Source organism: Pituophis catenifer, unplaced genomic scaffold (assembly GCF_029215685.1).
Source record: "Pituophis catenifer annectens isolate HBS135680 unplaced genomic scaffold, rPitCat1.0.hap2 SCAF_1, whole genome shotgun sequence".
In the NCBI taxonomy this organism is placed as follows: domain Eukaryota; kingdom Metazoa; phylum Chordata; class Lepidosauria; order Squamata; family Colubridae; genus Pituophis; species Pituophis catenifer.
Window position 1 is genome coordinate 167,578,243 of NW_027256881.1, and position 19,495 is coordinate 167,597,737.

Genomic DNA, 19,495 nt, shown 5'->3' on the forward strand with positions numbered 1-19,495 from the left:
CCACCATCCCCTCACTTAAGGAGTGGATGGATAATTTGCAAAACACGTGGCCAGTGGTTAGATTAGCTTTACAGGAAGCTAGAGAAGCTTTTAAGATTCAAGCTGACAAGAAAAGGATGGAACCCAAACCTTTTCATATTGGAGACAGAGTATACTTATCTACAAAATTCTTGAAATCATTACAACCATCAAAGAAACTAGGGCCAAAGTTCATTGGACCTTTCCCCATCACTAGAATCATCAATCCAGTAGCAGTCGAACTACTTCTTCCAAAGACACTCAGGAAGATCCACCCAGTATTCCATATCAGTTTACTCAAACGAGAAGTAATCTCATCCCTCAGACCATCTGTTACCATCATGATTGAAGGTGAACACCACTTTGAAATCAAGGAAATCCTTGATTTCCCACAGAGGGAAAGTCCAATACTTAGTTGCTTGGAAACATTTACCATCAGCACACAATGAATGGGTCGCTAAACACCACGTTAGGGCTCCAATCTTACTGAGAAAATTTCACTCCCAATACCCTAACAAACCTTGTTGATCTACTATCATGAAATCTTGAAATCTTGTGAATATTTGTTTTTTTTTTTTTACAGGTGGACCCTTTTGTTTTCTAAGGAGGGTAGCATGTCAGATCCCTAAAAGTGATACTGCCATTCAAGTGAAGGAAGGGGGGACTTGGATTCGATTTACTAGCATGGCCTGTGTCATCAGATATTTTACAACCTATATTCTGGCGCCAAGGAAGCCTGAGATTCCCTTTACCTGCAGGAATTTATATGATAGCCATGTGGGTTGTCTCACTTTAAAGGGAAGTGGTGGGAATGCATGTTTGTTCGGGTTCTCAAAGGAAATAGTAAAGAAAACATCTTCACACTTGTGTATTGGCTGAAATCTGCATTCTGACCTAAAGGGAGGGGTCTCTACCACTTTAATCCTACTGCTTTGTCTAAGGGCATTCAGATTGTGCTTTAGCTGGATGGTTTTCACTTCTGCTTAATAAAAGAATCCTTTTGAACAACTATGTTTCAAGAGTTCGTACTTTCTTAAGTTGGAAGGAGAGGCGATCTTCAACCTTCATCCTCATAAGATAAATGTCTTACCAAAGATGCTTTTTCTGTTTCAGACTTTACCAATACTTGCAACTGATATTCCATTTAAACAATGGCAGAGGGATATTTCCAAGTTTATATGGCAAGGGAAAAAAATCAAGAATTAGATATAAACTATTGCAAGATGCTAAGGAAAGAGGGAGTTTGATTTTACCAGATTTGATTGGTAAAAGTATTTTGGTGCTTGTTGTTTAGTCTGGCTATAAGAGTTGGTGAACTTCTTATTCTTAAGAGACTACTTGAGTTAGAAGGTCATTAAGGTCATTAAGGTTATTTATGGTATGACAAAATTAAAGTAAATGTTGGTTTTAACAACCATTTTGTTAGATGTAGAGTTTGGAATAAATATAAAACAAGGTTTTCTGCAAAGATGCCTCTTTGGGTGTCCCCCCAGGAAGCCTTTTTCAGAAAAGCAATTTGGAAGTGAACTGTATGATTCAGTGGGCAAGGAATTTTGGATATAATGTTATGCTTGAACTATGGGAAAATACATGGATGAAAGGTTAAAATTTACATTAAATTACAATTTAAAAGAAAATTTCTATAAGATGATGTATCGTTGGTATTTAACACCAGACAAGTTATCTAGAATGTATAAAGGTATTTCAAATGAATGTTTGACATTTTATCATTTATGGTGGACATGTGTTAAAACAAAGAAATATTGGAATATTGGAATAGGATTCATATTCTAATACAGAAAGTTATTAAAATGAATATAAAGATAAAACCAGAAACTTTTCTTTTGGGTTTAATGGAAAAAGACCTGGGGAAAAAAATTGGAACTTTGATGCTTTACATGTTGAACGCAGCAAGACTACTTTATACACAATAATGGAAGGATTCATGAAGATGCAATAAGTTTTAATATTAGTTGTTTATATAAAATATTTTCCCCCAAATAACTATGCAAACAATGTTCATACAAAAATAGACAATTTATTAAATTTATAGAAAAAAATAAAATACAAATGATATTTTATGCTGTACATTTTACTGACAGATAAAATTGGACTCTTGTAACAATGTGATATATAATCCTACAGAGATCTATGTCGAAAATAAAAGGAAATTTGAGATATATTAAGCTTCAAATGTCTTGTAATAATATGTAGTTTATAAAGAATGGCAACTTTAGCATAAAAACATCTATGATAATATATTTGATCCAATTTTTTTTTAACTATCCGTTTTCTAAAACTACAGATTTATAGTTTAAGGAAAGTGAACATGTATTCTACTTTGATAATATTTAATTTGAGATATATATTTAAACAAATGGTTGGAAATAGTTGGAAATTTGGAATGCATCTTAATTAAGGACAATTTAATTAATATAACATAAAATAATAGACAACATTACACTGAAAAAAACAAGTGTTTAAATCAAGACAGTGCTTACTGATTTTGCAGTAATGATTATTTCAGTTATTTAAAACTTATTTCCAATCAAAATTTAGAGAATCATATGGATAAAATGTAGGACAATGTATGGTAGAAATTTAAATATTGCAACAAGCATACTTTCCCTTAACCATTAGGACTGTCTTCTATATTTATTAATCAACCCCTCCCCTTCAATATGCACATATTAAATTACCTTTCTGCTCCACATCTAGTAAAGTATACTTAACCCAGCAAAGAAATGATAGATTTCCAAATGGAAAAATGAATTTTCTTAAATCAATTCATTAACAAATATAGTTTCAAAAAACAAAAAACATTCAGTTTATATTTATATTCATCAATTCATCAGAGAGACAGAAGACAGATGTCAAACTCCCTTCAAGATAGGTTGTCTCGGGTATCTTTCAAATGTGAAACTGAGTTGTGGAAAGGGAAATCCTTACTTTTGGGTTGTGCTATTTTTAAATGGTAATTATAAATTTACAGGACTTCACAAGGTTGAGGATCTTAGAAAAAGTATTCTTAGAACAAGCATTACCATGCTAGATTGAAGTGCTGTATTTTTTTTTAAAGATTTGTGCACACACATTCCTTCCAAAATCTAAGATGACATTAAATGAAGTTAGTGTCCTAGAAACCATATAATTTGGTTGGCCAGCAAGTTTTCCATTATTTGTGACTCCCATAAATTAAATACTGCAAAGACATTTTAAAACTATATAGGAACAGCAAAATCCACATTCCCAAGCATAAATGTATGCAATTTTCATATTCTAATTCTTTTGGAATGACTTAATATGAGAATATGAGAGAAAGAGAATGAGAGAGCAAAAGAGAGAGAAGTAGGATGTAAATGTACATTGCAAATGTAACTAATATGTTCAGATCAATATCTTGTTTTCTCTATATTACAAGATGTCTTAAATAAACAAAGATTAACTGCATTTTTATCTTGAGCTGTAAGAATTTCATTACAAATTTTCTTATGGGGTCAACTTCTTACTTTTTGTTCCTTACGATACCACAAAGGTATACAGTGTTTTTCCTGAACTTGCAAGAATTCCAATACAAATTTTCCAAGGATTCTAAGATAATCACAACTGCAACCCTCTCAAATTCCATACTCTGTATAAAGAAAAATAATGACTTACAGAACAGAAAGCCACAAATTAGGGGTATTGATAGTAGCAGAAAAACCAACCACAACAGATTAAATACAGTAAATATTTTGCACTTTAAAAACTACAACCAGTATTTTCCAAAAAAACTATTCACAATTGTTCAAATACTTGAAATTGTATAAGCTATTGTATTGTAATTTTATTTGCAAACAATGTAATAGGTTCCAGCCTTCCACTGTTCACCTTCTTGAGTTGATAATATGAACCATCTTCTGAATTTTTTCATTGTTTCTTAAAACATTAGCTCTCTTAGTATAAATCTTGTCTTCTTCATCTTTGATCAATTGATCCAACTCAGTAAGTTCTATTTTTAAGGGTTCCACAACACCATCTGTGATTCTGAAAAGATAAAAACAGCAAACTATACATTGTAAAACTAATGTAAATCTGTTCTGGATACTGTATATAATTGCATTTAATTCAAGGAAATGGTAAGAAAATGAGCTCACAACAGTATATACAGGTAGTCCTCAACTTACAACTGTTTGAGGACTGTTCAAAATTACAAAGGCATTGAAGAAGCGGAGTGATGACCTCTGCCCAAAGTTCTGATTGTAACAATGCCCCTGTGGTCATGTGATCAAAATTCAGGTGCTTGGCAGTGCATCCATCCTTATGACTGCAGGAGTGCTGCAACTCCCCCTCTGTGGACCATGAGGCTTTGAACAACTAGGCTCTGGCACATGGAAACCTTCCACACACCAGGACACCTTGCTGGCTCTGCCCAGCAGTACATGGGCTGTACCTCTCCTTACTCCTAGGAAACTTGTTCTGCCCCCTCCCACTCCTGGAATGCCTCAATCAGTGAAATCCTTCTGCCTCCCTCCAATTCCAAGAAGACTTCATCTCTCCCCCTCCCAAAGGGCCTCAGCTAGCTAGCCTCTCCTGCCATCCCCTCACCACTCCCAAGAAGCCTGGCCTCCCACCCCACCTACTTTGCCCCAAAACATCCAAGGTCCACATACCTTTTCCTTCCCTTGCAGCTGCTCACAAGACTGATGCAAGGCTGAGTTAGAGAGCTAGTGAAGGGAATTTTCTTAAGGCAAGAGAGGCAATCTTTTTAAAGGCTGGCTAGGAACAAGAATGGGTGGTTGGGAAGGGAGAAGGCAGTGCTGGGCCTAGCTGGCCAAGGGCTTCTGTCCATGTCCGATTTCTGCATGCCAGTGGACACTGGGGCTCCCAAGACTTCTCTCCCACCTCCAAAGCACCATGTACAGTTGTTTAACAACTGCAATGATTGTGATCATTGAGTAAGGCAGCATGGGTGTCTCATTTAATGACCATGACTTACAACCAAAATTCTAGGCGCAATTGTGATTGTAAGATGAGAATTAACTGTAATAAAGTTATCTTGAGATTTTATTGAGCTGGGAAGAAAAGGAGAAAAGAAAGCCATCCAGACTGAACTAAAACAAGAGTTTAAGCAAGTATTCTTAAGTTTCCACTAGACTGTAAAATGAAGAAGATTCATCTTACAAAGCTGATGGACAAATGCATCAATAATGTTTTGTCTTATACTATTTGTGTCATAACAAAAGTCAGCAACAAGTAACAATATAATAAAGAACAACCCAGGTATTCTTCATGCTTCACATGTTTAATTCTTTTCAGTTAATTCTCAGTATCAAATAGTTTGTATGATAATTAGGTGTGTGTGCGTGTGCATGCACATATGGACATACGCACGTATGTATGCTTGATTTCGGGAGTCTGCCTGGACAAATCCATTTAGTTTTCTTGGCACCATTGGCTGAGAGTGAGTGACTGGCATAATTCAGCTAGCATCATGCCTAAGGCAGGACTAGAACTCAACAATATCCTGGTATCTGGCCTGGTACCTTTATCCACTACAGAAAACTGGCTCTCACCAGGCTCAAGGTTGACTCAGCCTTCCATCCTTTCTAAGGTAGGTAAAATGAAGACCCAGATTGTGGGGGCAATAAGCTGACTTTGTATAAATATACAAAAGTATGAAGGCTATTGCTTAACGCATTGTAAGCCGCCCTGAGTCTCCAGAGAAGGGCGGCATATAAATCATTTTTTTTTTTAAAAAGTAGTTAGTGCTAGATTAAAGTTAATTCAACAGTATGTTGGATCATAGACTATCAATACTTAAATGTAGTACTTATTTTATCATCCCTTCCTATAGTAGTTACAGAATTAATCACTAACATTTTGCCACAAGAAAACAACTACATCTTTCATTAATAATAAAGTAACAGGAATATTGTAGAGAGTATCTCTTCAACTTTAAGTGGAAATTGCAGATAAGACTATCTGGCTCAAACTGCAGGTAGGCCTAGGATGGTTGAGCACTTACTCTAAATGCAGGTACTGCATTTATTAATCTTTGCCTGCTGCAAAGTTGAATTGTGAGAGGCAAGCAGTTTACTTATGTTCAACAAGGCACTGTGCTTTCTTCCTAGAAACAGAAGAACCCACATGCTTGTGTTTACTTCTATAGATAGATCTGGTAGCTTGAGAGAATATTCTTTCCCACATACCCATGCAATTTTTTTTTCTACAAAAATCTTAGATCTCTTCTAGTCTACCCTCTTTCTCAGTTTTGCACATCCAGTCAAAGAAACAGATCCAATTCAGATTTGTCTTGTAGATAAAACCCTATGAATCTTTGGATTAATCTAGTCTTTTATTGCAATTGTTTTTAAAAGATTCTTACCCTTGTTCCTTCTGCAGGGTCTCTTCAAGTTCTTTATTTTCATTCTGCCATGTCTGAAGCTCATTTTTCATGGCATCTACATCTTCTTGAATATAGTCCATTATTTTACCAAGAGGGAGAGCACTCCGACAAAGGGCCTGAATAGAGCCACAAAATTTCTCTATTTCTTTAGTTACTAAATCTTTTTCTTTTCTCTTTGCTGCTTCTGACAAAAGTGGCTTCTCCTAAGAGTTTTTAAAAAGTTCAGATATCAATCAATGGGAAAAATAAAGTAACAGGACTGAAAGAATGTGTTTTAGAAGCATCAATAAAATAGTGCTCATTTCATGAGGAGACAAGGAATATAAATCAAGTAAATAATATCAAATGCAGAGAAATAAAATGATATGCTTATTTTAGCAAAAGTTATGTTATTGGATAATACAATAATCAATTTTTAAAAATATATTCCCCCAGTCCTTATGAGGTACAGCCCAATTAGCCATCATTTATTTGGAAAGCAAATCAAGTATTTCATGTCAACATGACTTCCTTAGTCAACAATTCATCTTCCTTAATTTTCCAGACTTTTTTCATGGCCAATTGTATGCAAAGATCAGTATCTGAACCCCCAGGTCCATTTTGAAAACTTTGGAAATTTTTAATTTTTAAATGAATTAGTCATAAAAAGAAATATAGTCATGGAAAAAGAGACTGATGTTATTGTCATTTGCAAAATACGTTCCATGTAGGCACTCATGCTCATAGAAGACCCAAATTACACAAGTTTACACATGTGTAATTACACAAATTACACATAGTTTACACAATGTAAACTAAATGAACTACTTGAAGAAAAAGTAAAAGATGTAGAAGCAACTCTAGCCACTCTGAGGCTCAACCTACAAAACAAGAAATTCCAACCAAAAGAAGAAAACTGTATCCAAACTGAACACAATACAGAAACAACTATCGGAAGAAATGAATCTGGGAAAGTCTGGGCTACTTTTCTTCCTGTCACTTGATGATCACTTGATGTTGTCCCTTTTCCAGGTGTCTGAATGCTTTCTCCCAGAGGGAGGATAGGAATCAATCAGTTCCATTGGGGCTGCACTGAACTGGGCATCACTAGTCAACAGGGACAATGCTCTTGGTTGTTGTTTTCTTCTATGAGTGACATATTTTCATTGGTATGAAATGTACCCGAACTTGCAAAGATGAAGTCAGGAAAGCTACGGCTCAGAATGAACAAAGACTTGCAATAAATGACAAAAACAATAAAGAAGTTTCTTTCAACATGTAAAAAACAAGAAAAAAGCCAAAGAAACAATTGGTGCACTAATGGCAAGGAAGTGAATGGGCAGCTGGGAGAAAAAAAAGCTATGTAATTCTTTCTTTGAATCTTATCTTCACACAAAAAGAAAAAATAGCCCAACCTATCAAAAGCCATAAAAGACAAACTAGGAATTCAAATTAAAATAGGCAAGAAAATGGTAAGAAAAAACCTGTCCACTCTACATGAGTTCAAATCCCCAGGACCTGATGGTTTACATTCCAGAATTCTAAAGCAGCTGGCAGATGTGATCTTGGAACCATTGAACTATTTTTTTCAAAGTTCCTGGAGTACCGGGGAACTATCAGAGGACTGGAAAAGAACTGACATGGTTCGCATCATCAAAAAAGGGGAAAAAAGAGATCCAGGAAACTATAGACCAATCAGTGTGACATCAATACCTGGGAAGATCCTGAAAAAGAGAATCAAGCAACATATCTGCAAACACATAGAATCAAGTAAAATTATCATCAGAAGCCAACATGAGTTTGTCAAAAATATATCATGCCAAACAAATCTTATTTCAATCGTTGACAAAGTGACTACCATATTTTTCGGAGTATAAGACACACTCCCCCCCCCAAAAAAAGAGGGTGAAAATTTGGGTGCATTTATACACCAAATGTAGCCCCGCCCATCTGCCAGCCCCCATCCTTCGGAGGTTGTTGGCCTCTATGCGTCGCATTTTCCAGCGGTTCCAGGCTGCGGGGATCCTCACTTCCACTCAGATTTTGATAATGAGCAGCACAGATCTTTTTATCTGTTTAAAACAAACCCTATCGCCCAACACACATTTAACTGGAGTGGGTGGGGTGGGGTGGGGTATGATTTTCATGGGGACAGAAGACGGACTTGGCACCAAAGCCTTCACTCTCAAGACGCCTCCGTCTTCCTACCTATAGCTATAGGCATTGAAAGCCTGGCCTTCTCAAAGCAAGGCCCGATAAGAGATGCAGCACTTCAATCCTCCTGGACGCTGCCATCTCATAAACATGATGCTGGGAGGAAAGTGTTTTCGGGCGGCAACACCTGCCACACACACAGTTTTTGGAATTGGGGAGGAAAGACTTTTTGGGCGGCAGCGCCTGCTACATGCCCTGCTTTTGGAATCAGGGAGGAAAGTGTTTTCGGGTGGCAGCGCAGGGAGCATAAGGCAAGGCGCTGCCACCTGAAAACACTTTCCTCCCAGATTCCAAAAATGGGGTGTGTGGCAGGCTCTGCAGCCCAAAACACTTTCTTCCCCAATTCCAAAAACGTGGCGTACAGAGGCAAAAAAAGAGCATCATGTTTTTGGGCAGTTCGAGGCAGCAGAGATCGCAGCAACAGTGTTTTCAGGTGGCAGTGCCTTGCCTTACACCTCCTGCGTAACGCCCGAAAACGTTATGCTCTTTTTCCTCCCTGATTCCAAAAGTGGGGCGTGTGAGGCAAAAAAAGAGTATTGCATTTTTGGGCTGTTCCAGGCGGCAACACTGTTTTTGGGCGGCAGCGCCTTGCCTTATGCCCCCTGTGCAGCGCCCGCTTCGCCAACCGAGGCCCGACCTCTGTGCTTCCCCGGGCCACTTCTGGAATCAGGCTCCGACCGAGGCAGCAAAGGCGCAGGGGGCTTGCCGGGAAGCCCAGCACCATGTTTACAAGATGGCAGTGTCCAGGAGGACTGAAGTGCTGCATCTCTATCGGGCCTTGCTGCGAGAAAGCCAGGCTTTCAATGCCTATGGCTGTAGGAAGACAGGGGGGTCTTAAAAGTGGAGCCTTCGGTGCCAAGACCCTCTTCTGCCCCCATGAAAATCATACTCCACCCCACCCAGTTAAATGTGTGTAGAGTGATAGGGTTTGTTTTAAATGGATAAAAAGATCTGTGCTGCTCGTTATCAAAATCCGAGTGGAAGTGAAGACGCTGATGCTGGTGGGCAGAGGCAGAGATTTTTTTTCTTGTTTTCCTTCCCAAAAATTAAGGTGCGTTTTATAGTCTGGTGTGTCTTATAGTCTGAAAAATACAGTAAGTTAGTGACCAGCAAAAAGCACTGGACATAGGATACTTGGTTTTCAGTAAGGCATTTGACAAAATAAACCACAACCAACTATTTAGTAAGTTAAAAAATGTGGCATAAACAACATCACCACCAGATGGATTCGTAACTTGCTGACAAACCGCAATGTGTAGTCTTAATTAAAGAACTTCTACATGGAGGGAAGTAAGCAGTGAGTAGCCCAGGATTCTGTCTTAGGCCCAGTACTCTTCAATATCTTCATAAAACAATTTAAATGAAACTCATCAAATCTGCAGACAAAACCAAGCTGGCAGGAACAGCCATCACTCCAGAAGATAGACTCAAGATTCAGAAGGATCTTGACAGACTTGAACATTGGACCCTACCTAACAAAATGAAATCCAATGGTGAGAAAAGTAAAGTTTTACATTAAGATAAGAAAAACTAAATGTATAAAATAGGTGGCACCTGGCTCAATAGCAGTAACTGTGAGAGGGATCTTGGAGTCCTAGTGGACAAACACTTAAATATGAGCTAGTAGTGTGATGCAGCCACCAAAAAGACAATAAAATCCTAGGTTGCACATTAACAGAGAGATAAAGTCAAGAACATGCTTTATAATACCTTGGTAAGACCACACTTGGAATCCTGCATCCAGTTTTGGTCACCACAATATAAAAAAGATGTTGAGACTGTGGAAAGCGTGCAGAGAAATGCAACAAAGATAATTAAGGGGCTGGAGGCTAAAACATATGAAGAATAGTTGCAGGAATTAGGTATAACTAGTCTAGTGAAAAGAAGGATTAGGTGACATGATAGTGGTGTTCCAATATTTGAAGGGCTGCCACAAAGAAGAGGGGGTCAACGTATTTTCCAAAGCACCAGAAGCAATGTATGGAAACTAATCAAAGAGAGAAGCAACCTAGGACTAAGAAGAGATTTCCTGACAGTGAAAACAATTAACCAGTGGAACCGTTTCTTTCAGAAGATGTGGGTGCTCCATTAGTGAAGGTTTTAAGAACACTGTCAGGTCCCTATCGGAACGCTGCCATTCTGAAGAGGGGAGGGATACACTGTGGGTAGAATGGCTTGCATGCTTTTGCTTTGCTGTAACTGCTTGGGAATTGAGGGGAAAGATGTGGCCAGCAGTTTGGCAGTTCGGGTCTCACCGGCTCTTCTTTCTCTTAATCCTTCCTCACTTTTCTTCCCCTCATCTCCCCATTGTTTTCCTATTTTCTTTTGTATTTTGCATCTTAATCTAATAACTCAACAAAAATGTTAATGGCGAGAATGGGCATAGGCAGTTACAGCCTTGTCCACATCTAAAAAATTAACTGAGACTGAACAACACTGGGCTGTATGGGAAAAGGAAGCCTATGCGGTTAGATGGGTATTCCTTTCCTGGAGGTATTTCTTGGAGGAAAGCAAAATTCCTTTCTGGAATTCCTTTTTGGATTGATCACAAAAACCTGGAAGCCCTGAAAATTCCTAGAAAACTAAACAGGCACAAAGGGTCCAATACTTTAGGTGGTACAACTTTACTTTGCACTATTTACCCGGAGGGAAGAATTTCCTGGCTGATGCTTTGTCAAGAATGCCTCAGTACAATAGCTGTAAAGTAGAAATAGTCAAACTGATGCTCCCATGGCAGCAGCTGGCGGCCCAAGTGACCACGAGAGCACAGGAGAAAGGAAACCCACCTGTAGATGGGGCCACAGCAGCTCCATGCACCTCGGTTGCTCAGAGAGACGTGCAACTTGATCTCTGCCCTGAGACACTGGCTTGGCCCGGCTGCAGCTGACATCGCTGCTCTTAAATTTAGCGTACTTTACAATGGGGGAGATGGCATCCCCTCCTCCTCCTGGAGCCCATTACGATATGGAGCATTGGCTGCAGACAGGCCAGACCAGTGTCTCAGGGCAGAGATCAAGTGGCACATCTCCCCAAGCGACAGAGGTGTGCACAGTACCAAGAAGCACTGGAAGAAGTGCCCGTGAGATGAGAGGCAAGTACAAGAGCGCTTCCCTCCCATTCTGGAATATGAAGCAAGTCTCCATCCCCACTGTCGCTTCATCCAAGGGTCTCTGTAGCTGGGATCTCACTACTCTCAACAACCTTCCCTAAACAGTGGAAGTTATCTAAGACTGTACAGTTCAAGGATGGGCTTCTGGGTAGGAGTGATCCACTGCCTCTTTCAAGGCCAGTGGAACTATCCCCTCCTATACCATCACTTGGATCCAACATGCCATCACTTAAATCAGAGGTGGGCAACTATGGCCCTTTTATGACTTGTGGACTTCAATTCCCAGAATTCCTAAGCTAACATGGCTGGCTCAGGAATTCTGGGAGTTGAAGTCCACAAGTCATAAAAGGGCCATAGTTGCCAACCCCTGACTTAAATGGATCCAGATTATACTGTAGGTCTTGGACTCTGGATTCTCTAGATCTTCTCATCTAGAGCCCAACTCCAAAGTCAAGTGACTTTATCCAATAGATGCCTAGAATAATCCTCACTGTGATTCTGGAAGGACTAATTCTACACCCCTTACCCAGGAGGGGGAACTGGTCATCCAAAATAGAACTGCTGGCCAGCCATCTGGTAATGCAATAAGAATGGAGACTTACGTATGGTTCGCCACTCTTACCACAACAAAAATAAGTCTTAATAAAGACTTGTACCTGTGTTTTATTTGCTTCATTCCTCATCTTCCTCCACTGGTGCTCTAAATACTCTTATGTCATTTCATTTCATGAATACCTGCTGTAAACCAAGAGGTTCTATGGAAACTGCATACTTGAACAAACCTGTAGCATGCTAACTCTACCAGATTGAATCCACCAGAGCCAGTGCAGCTCATAAAGCAGAGGTATTAAATGGGCATACTGAAGCATGCCCATCACTGCTCACACCCTGCATTGTGGTCCAGTTGAAGCGTCTATTGTCTTCAAGAGCAGCCCCTTGAATTAATAATAGAAAACATAGGTGATATGAAGAAGTCAACATGTCCCCATTTACTTTGATTTCTATATATCTTCATTCTCGTTTCCAGAAGCTCCAGCTTCCCTGGGGTCAAGGTAGACAAACTGTATAATTCTTCCTATTAGAGCAGCAATAACACTCTGCATAGAGGAGTCAAACATTTCTCTTGTATCATTTGCTGAATAATTTACCCTGATTGGCTTCCCATGCTTTTCTATATAAAAAAATTAAAAAACAAAATAAAGAGTTCTCAAATTTTCAGCTGATCAACATATAGAAGATTGTGGAAAGTTCTGAACAGTAACTCTCTTTTGAGGAGGAGCCAGAGAATGATAGAATATGAAAATGCTACAAAATAAGAAAACAAATATGAAGAAGTTATAGATATTAAAGTTAATTGAGCCATTGTGGCACAGTGGTTAGAATGCAGTACTGCGGGCTAATTCTGTTGACTGCCAGCTGCCAGCAGTTTGATTCTCACTGGCTCAAGGTTGACTTAGCTTTCCATCCTTCTGAGGTTGGTAAAATGAGGACCCAGATTGTTGGTGGCAATATGCTGACTCTGTAAACTATTGCTATTGATTGAGTCCCTGTCAGGTATGCTTCCTTCAATATCCAGGAAAGGAAAACCCAAACTCAATCATTTTAAAGAGATTAGTACTTTTACTGAATATGAAATGATCGCAACCCAGGTAAAGCTGGAAGTGAGCAAAACGCGCGAAATAGCATCTACTAAGCTTCTCCCCCCCCCCGTGTCCATTGACCATCATCCAATCCAAAGGTCTCCCAAAGGTCAGGTGGCATCACGTCTGGCAGCGTCATTCATCAGGAATGTATGGCAGTTGGTCAGCCGGCCCCTTTGGAGATTCACTTTCGTTTCTTGGGAAGACACCTCCTACAATGGAAAAACACCTCCTGCTCCCTTCCCCCCCTTTGCCCCCTTTACTAGTCCCTCCCCCCGTTTCTTATGACAGCTGAAACAGGCAAAGCTGAGGCTGACATTCGGCCCCCCTTGCAGAAGAGACGTTATTCCTAAATAAGAGGAAGGAAAAAAAAGAGAGACAGAATATATACAATAATTATGGTTTATCTGGGTATTTGGTATAGAATTGCTGTATTTTCTTGGGAGCTCGGACATCCCGTTTATTCACCCATTCAGCCTGAGACAAAGGGAAATGTTTCCAGGCTATCAGATATTGGACTTTACCATGGTGTTTCCTAGAGTCCAAGATTTCCTTAACTTCAAAATGTTGCTCCCCCTCTATGAGAATGGGAATTGGAGGGTGCTTTGATCAGCCCTTAGGGGAGACGAGTGTTCAGGTTTTAATAAACTAACATGAAATACAGGATGTATACGTCTCAACGTTTTTGGCAATTCCAATTCAACTGTTACTGGATTAATCAGTCTAATCACACGAAATGGTCCTACATACTTAGGGCCCAGCTTTTTTGACTTCTGGGTAGTCTGTAAATATTTAGTAGATAAATAGACTTTATCACCCACTTTATAAATGTGAGCTGGGGACCTTTCCTTATCGGCTTGCGCCTTATGGGCCCGGTGTGCCTCATCTAATGCCTTCTGAGTCACTGCCCATCTAACTGCAAACGCCTCTTTCTCCCATATGGCCCATCTCCTTTCCGTTTCTGATAGTTTACGGGACGTGTAAGCACAGGGTTGTAATATCCCGTTTTCATTCTTTTGCAAGAGTATTGCTCCTACAGCTACGTCACTGGCGTCAGCTTGTACTACAAAAGGTTGTTCCATGTCTGGGTGTTTGAGCACTGGTTCAGCCGCAAACAGCCGTTTCAATCTTTCGAAAGCGGCTTGACAGTCCATAGTCCATTCTAGTGGTTTCGAGGGTTTGGGCTTTACTTCCCCTTTCGTTTTTAGCAAGTCTGTAATTGGTAGTGCGATTTTCGCGAAAGAGGGGATAAATTGTCTATAAAAGTTAGCAAATCCCAAGAAGCTCTGTAACTGTTTACGGGTGCGTGGTGCGGCCCATTCCAGCACTGCCCAGACCTTTTCAGGGTCCATCTCTATTCCTTCATGCAATATACGATATCCAAGATAGTTGATTTTGTCTTGGTGGAATTCACATTTAGAAAGTTTGGCATAGAGTTCAGCCGCTCTGAGTTTCTTCAAGACCGTCCGTACCAATTTTACGTGGTCAGCCATGTTGTCAGAATAGATCAGAATGTCATCCAAATAGACCAAAACCCCTTATACAGGTGCTCATGCAATACTTCGTTGATCAACTGCATGAATACAGCAGGGGCTCCCTGTAGTCCAAAAGGGAGTACTCTAAACTGGAAGCATCCCAGTGGGCAATTAAATGCTGTCTTCCATTCATCCCCCTCTTTTATTCTCACTCGGTAGTATGCTTCTCTTAAATCAAGTTTGGTGAAAATTTTTCCCTTCCCTAAATGGGCTAACATGTCCTTCATGAGTGGGAGGGGGTAGACATTTTCTATGCAAATCGCATTTATATTTCTATAATCGACCACCAAACGAAAGGATCCATCCTTCTTTTCGCGGAACATTACTGGCGCCGCCACCTTGGGTTTGGCTCGTTCGATGAATCCCCGTTCTAGGTTTTTGTCAATAAAATTTCGCAATTCCCCCAATTCTCGAGGTGTCATGGGGTAAATTTTTGGTTTGGGAAGCTTCACCCCAGGGAGTATTTCAATTGTGCAGTCGGTGGCCCTGTGGGGAGGCAGAGCATCCGATGCCTTTTCGCTAAAGACTTCCTTGAGATCCCAATATTCCTTTGGAATCTTCTCTTCTCCTTCAATATAGTCAATGGCTACTGCCCCCCTTTCTGGTTTTATGTCGTCCCTCGGGGGGGGGCTTCCTTTTCCGGAGTCGGTTCCGCCGTGCGGATGCGCAGGATCCCCGTCTTCCAATTTACCCATGGGTTCCATTTTCGAAGCCAGGGCAGTCCTAGAATGAGGGGTCTCTCCATACCAGGGGCTACAATAAATCTGAGATTCTCTACATGATTCCCCAACTGCAATTCAAGGGGTTTGGTCATAAAGCTAGCTGGGCCCCCTCCTGCAATCGACCCGTCTAATTGACAGAATGCAATGGGTCTTTTTAAAGTTTTTAGTCTCAGTCCCATTTCCTCCATCACTTTGGGGCTAATTATGCACCTAGTGCACCCCGAGTCCAATAGGGCTAACATTTGCGCATGGGCCACTGTGGATGGCACCCTTACTTCTACGGGGATGAGTAAGGGTTCTTCCGTGTGACTCACCCGATCGTCGGTGTCGGAGTCAGAGTCTGTCTCGCTGTCGTCATCATTGGTCAGAGTTCCCAACTCACCCTGGTTTCGGGGAGCGAACTCAATGACTTCTCCTTTCAGGGTGGTGCCACGGGTTTTGGCGGGTATTTTGTCGCCTTTCTTCGCCCCGGCCCCGGCAGCTTTTGGCAGTGGCTTGGAGAAGCATTCGGCAGCTCGGTGACCTACTTTCCCACATTTGAAGCAGGTGAAGGGCTTTGACTTGGGTTTGAATTCGGTCTGCCCCCCAGCCATCTTTGGTGCCCCTTTACGGTGGAAGGAAGATGATTGGTCCCCCATACGCCTTCCTCGGAGTTCGCTCCGTCTCAGCTCGATCTCCACATCCTCAGCTACTATGTACCATCTCTGCAAATCTTCGGGGACCCCCATGCTTCTACAGTGTCGATATATCTCTTCATTCAACCTATCTTTGAAACTCTCCAAAAGAGCCATTTCTGACCAGCCTGTCATATAGGGTGCCAGTTCACGAAACTCTTGGATATACTCTGCCACAGGTCTCCGGCCCTGCTGAATGCTCTTCATTCTGAGTCTCGCCTTTCGTTCAGCTAAATGGTCTTCAAAGCGCCTCCTAAGGGCCCCCATGAACTGGTTGTAATTTCTCAGCAAGAGGGAGTTGTTATTGTGGAGAACCACCATCCACTCAGCGGCTACTCCCTCTAAGGCGTTCGTGACACTTCTCACTCTAGCAGCCTCTGATACGTAGTCCTCCCCCCAATCCTGCATGTGGTTCCACACTTGGATCAGGAAAATTCCCAAGGTTTTAGGATTTCCATCATACTTCCCAGGAAGGGGGGGGATATTTGGCTTTTTACGTCTGCGGGGGGGGGAGGGGGCTGCAAGGCTGGGGTTCTCTGGCCGGCTGCATCTCTCCCTTGAGCTGCCGAAGCCTGGGATGTTTCTTCCTCAAACTCTTCCTCTCCCCCACAGGCTGTCTCTTCTGGCTCCCCCCTGGGGCCTTCTCCCCCCTTCTCCACAGGAATTCCAAAAGACTCACGGTTTTTCCTGCTCTCTTCCACATCATGGATAAGCTGCAAGGCTTGTTCCATCATGAGACGTTCCTTTTGCTCTTGCATCCACACTGCCTCTTTTTTACGTGGTCTGGAAGTCGTCACTCCCCGGGGGTTCTCCCCCCAGTCCGGTAGCCTCCCCACTCCTTTCGACCATCTGACTTCCTCCGGTTCTAAACGGAGTCTTTCCAACCATTCTGCACTCTCTTTCTCCGCTTGGAGGGCGGCTGCAGTTGAACTCGCTGCCCCCATTTGCTCTCCTCCGTCACTCTCTTGATCTGACATAATTTGGATTTACAGTCCCCTCGGTTTTTGTCCGGGATGACTGGATGAGACTTCCAGCTTAATGTCAGGTATGCTTCCTTCAATATCCAGGAAAGGAAAACCCAAACTCAATCATTTTAAAGAGATTAGTACTTTTACTGAATATGAAATGATCGCAACCCAGATAAAGCTGGAAGTGAGCAAAACGCGCGAAATAGCATCTACTAAGCTTCTCCCCCCCGTGTCCATTGACCATCATCAAAGGTCTCCCAAAGGTCAGGTGTCATCACGTCTGGCAGCGTCATTCATCAGGAATGTATGGCAGTTGGTCAGCCGGCCCCTTTGGAGATTCACTTTCGTTTCTTGGGAAGACACCTCCTACAATGGAAAAACACCTCCTGCTCCCTTCCCCCCCTTTACTAGTCCCTCCCCCCGTTTCTTATGGCAGCTGAAGCAGGCAAAGCTGAGGCTGACAGTCCCCTTTAATCAGCATCAATCATGACTGGAAAGTAGGGAAAGAGAAAAATTACCAACTCCTATATTTTTGAAAATCTTGTCACAGATGTGCCATGGATATTAAAATTATTTACAAAAACTATAAGGCATTTACAATTGACCAATCAAATACTAAAAAAAAATATCGTCAGTCAGAGTGCCTATAACCTCCTGCTAACCTCCATCTTTGATTCAACTTAATTCAACTCCACAAGATTCAAAAGGGCCTCAAACTCTAGCCAGGTCAAGTCAATGGATTTTCTCTTTAGAGAAGAATTACAGACAATATTTAAACCATTAAACTATTAAACCATTAAACCTTCCTTCCTTCCATTTGTTTATCACATTTTTGAACCACTTAGTTCCCTTGGAGAGGGATTTTGGGTAGCATACACCAAAGTATTAAAATAAATGCTGTTGAAACAATACTTCCTTTGTTTATATCTCTATAATAATCACTGCTTTAATATTAAAATTGGTTAAGAGATGATTAGATTGGAGATACCAATGAAGAGTAAAAGGTAAAAATTTGCCATAATCAATTCTTTGAAGTTTATTTGCGAGTTACCTTTTCAGCAGATTTTTGCAACTGTGACAATTCATAATCCTTCTTTGTTTCCAATATTCTCTGGACAAGGCTACCTATTGAAAATGAGCACCATTAATATAGTAACTACAAAGGTATTCTATAAAAAAAAAAGCAAATTGGATCTTTAATTTAATTTTCTTTCACTGAAATAAGATATTTTGTCCTAAAATTATTTCAGTACGTCCTGTAGAAATACCATGAAAATAATTTATAGATGGTATACTATTCCTCTACAATGACACAACATAAATTTTTATCTTTTCTCGGCTGTGATGGTAAGATGGCAATTCACGGTCAATTCTTTTGTCAAGTTTTTGAGGATACTATTGGTTGATTTCCACCACTCATTCAATTATTCCTGCTATTGATTTTAAATATATAAAATTTTATACCTGTTGTATAGAAATTATATTGATGCAATATAAAAATTTATTCAATTTCCATGTTAATAATTATGTTTGTAATCTGATAATACTGATACATTAAAATGCAGTTTCCAAGGGGCATTTAAAATGTAGGGAAATACTTTGATTAAAAAATTAATGTAAAAGAGTGTTTTGTAAAATCTTATAAAAAGGGTAAATATTCAAAACTACTCATCATTTACTAGCTATATTAACAATTTTTCATTTGGACACATCATTGTGAATGCAAACTCTGAATATCTGTTTCCCTTACATTTCCCAAAAAGGATTTACAAACAGTAGACAGACTTAATTATTTTTTTGAAGTTTATTTAGATTTGATCCCTAAATTTATTTTGTTTAGTTTTTAATCTGATATTTTATTTCAATGAAAAGCAGTATGCCTATCAACATCTATATTTCTTTCATAAAGAAAATATTTGTATGAAGGGTCCTTGGCACTTTGAGCTTGGCTGTTTTCTTGCAGATTTTTCATTACCCAAACCAGGGTAAAGTCATCAGTGCTTCAAAGGAGTGAGGTTTGCTCTCAATTTATATTCTAGTAGCTTGCTGTCAGGGTTCCAAGTAATACACTCATTGCAAAAAGGACTCTGAGGTAAGTTGGTTCCTCAAAGAACAGTTTTATTAGGAGATATCATCTTGGCACAAACTATGGAAAGCCAACTCTGAAGGTTCCCACTCTTTCCACCACATTAAAAGTAAACGTTACCTATATTTTTGTTATTGCCATGTAAATGCAAGGCCTTCTGGT

At 40.3% G+C, this 19,495-nt stretch overlaps 1 protein-coding gene across 3 annotated transcripts in view; it reads right to left on the minus strand.

Moving 5' to 3' along the window:
- Positions 1–3,851: 3,851 nt before the first annotated feature.
- The window catches only part of TRAF3IP1 (TRAF3 interacting protein 1), a 275,475-nt gene continuing 259,831 nt past the window's right edge, over positions 3,852–19,495 (minus strand). For all 3 annotated transcript variants that reach the window (XM_070956772.1, XM_070956771.1, XM_070956773.1), the window contains 3 exons: positions 18,299–18,372; positions 6,386–6,609; positions 3,852–4,044 (listed from right to left, as the gene is read on the minus strand). In XM_070956772.1, coding sequence (XP_070812873.1) covers positions 3,885–4,044; positions 6,386–6,609; positions 18,299–18,372 — 458 coding nt within the window. In that variant the 3' untranslated portion in view covers positions 3,852–3,884. The remainder of the gene's footprint in view (positions 4,045–6,385; positions 6,610–18,298; positions 18,373–19,495) is intronic.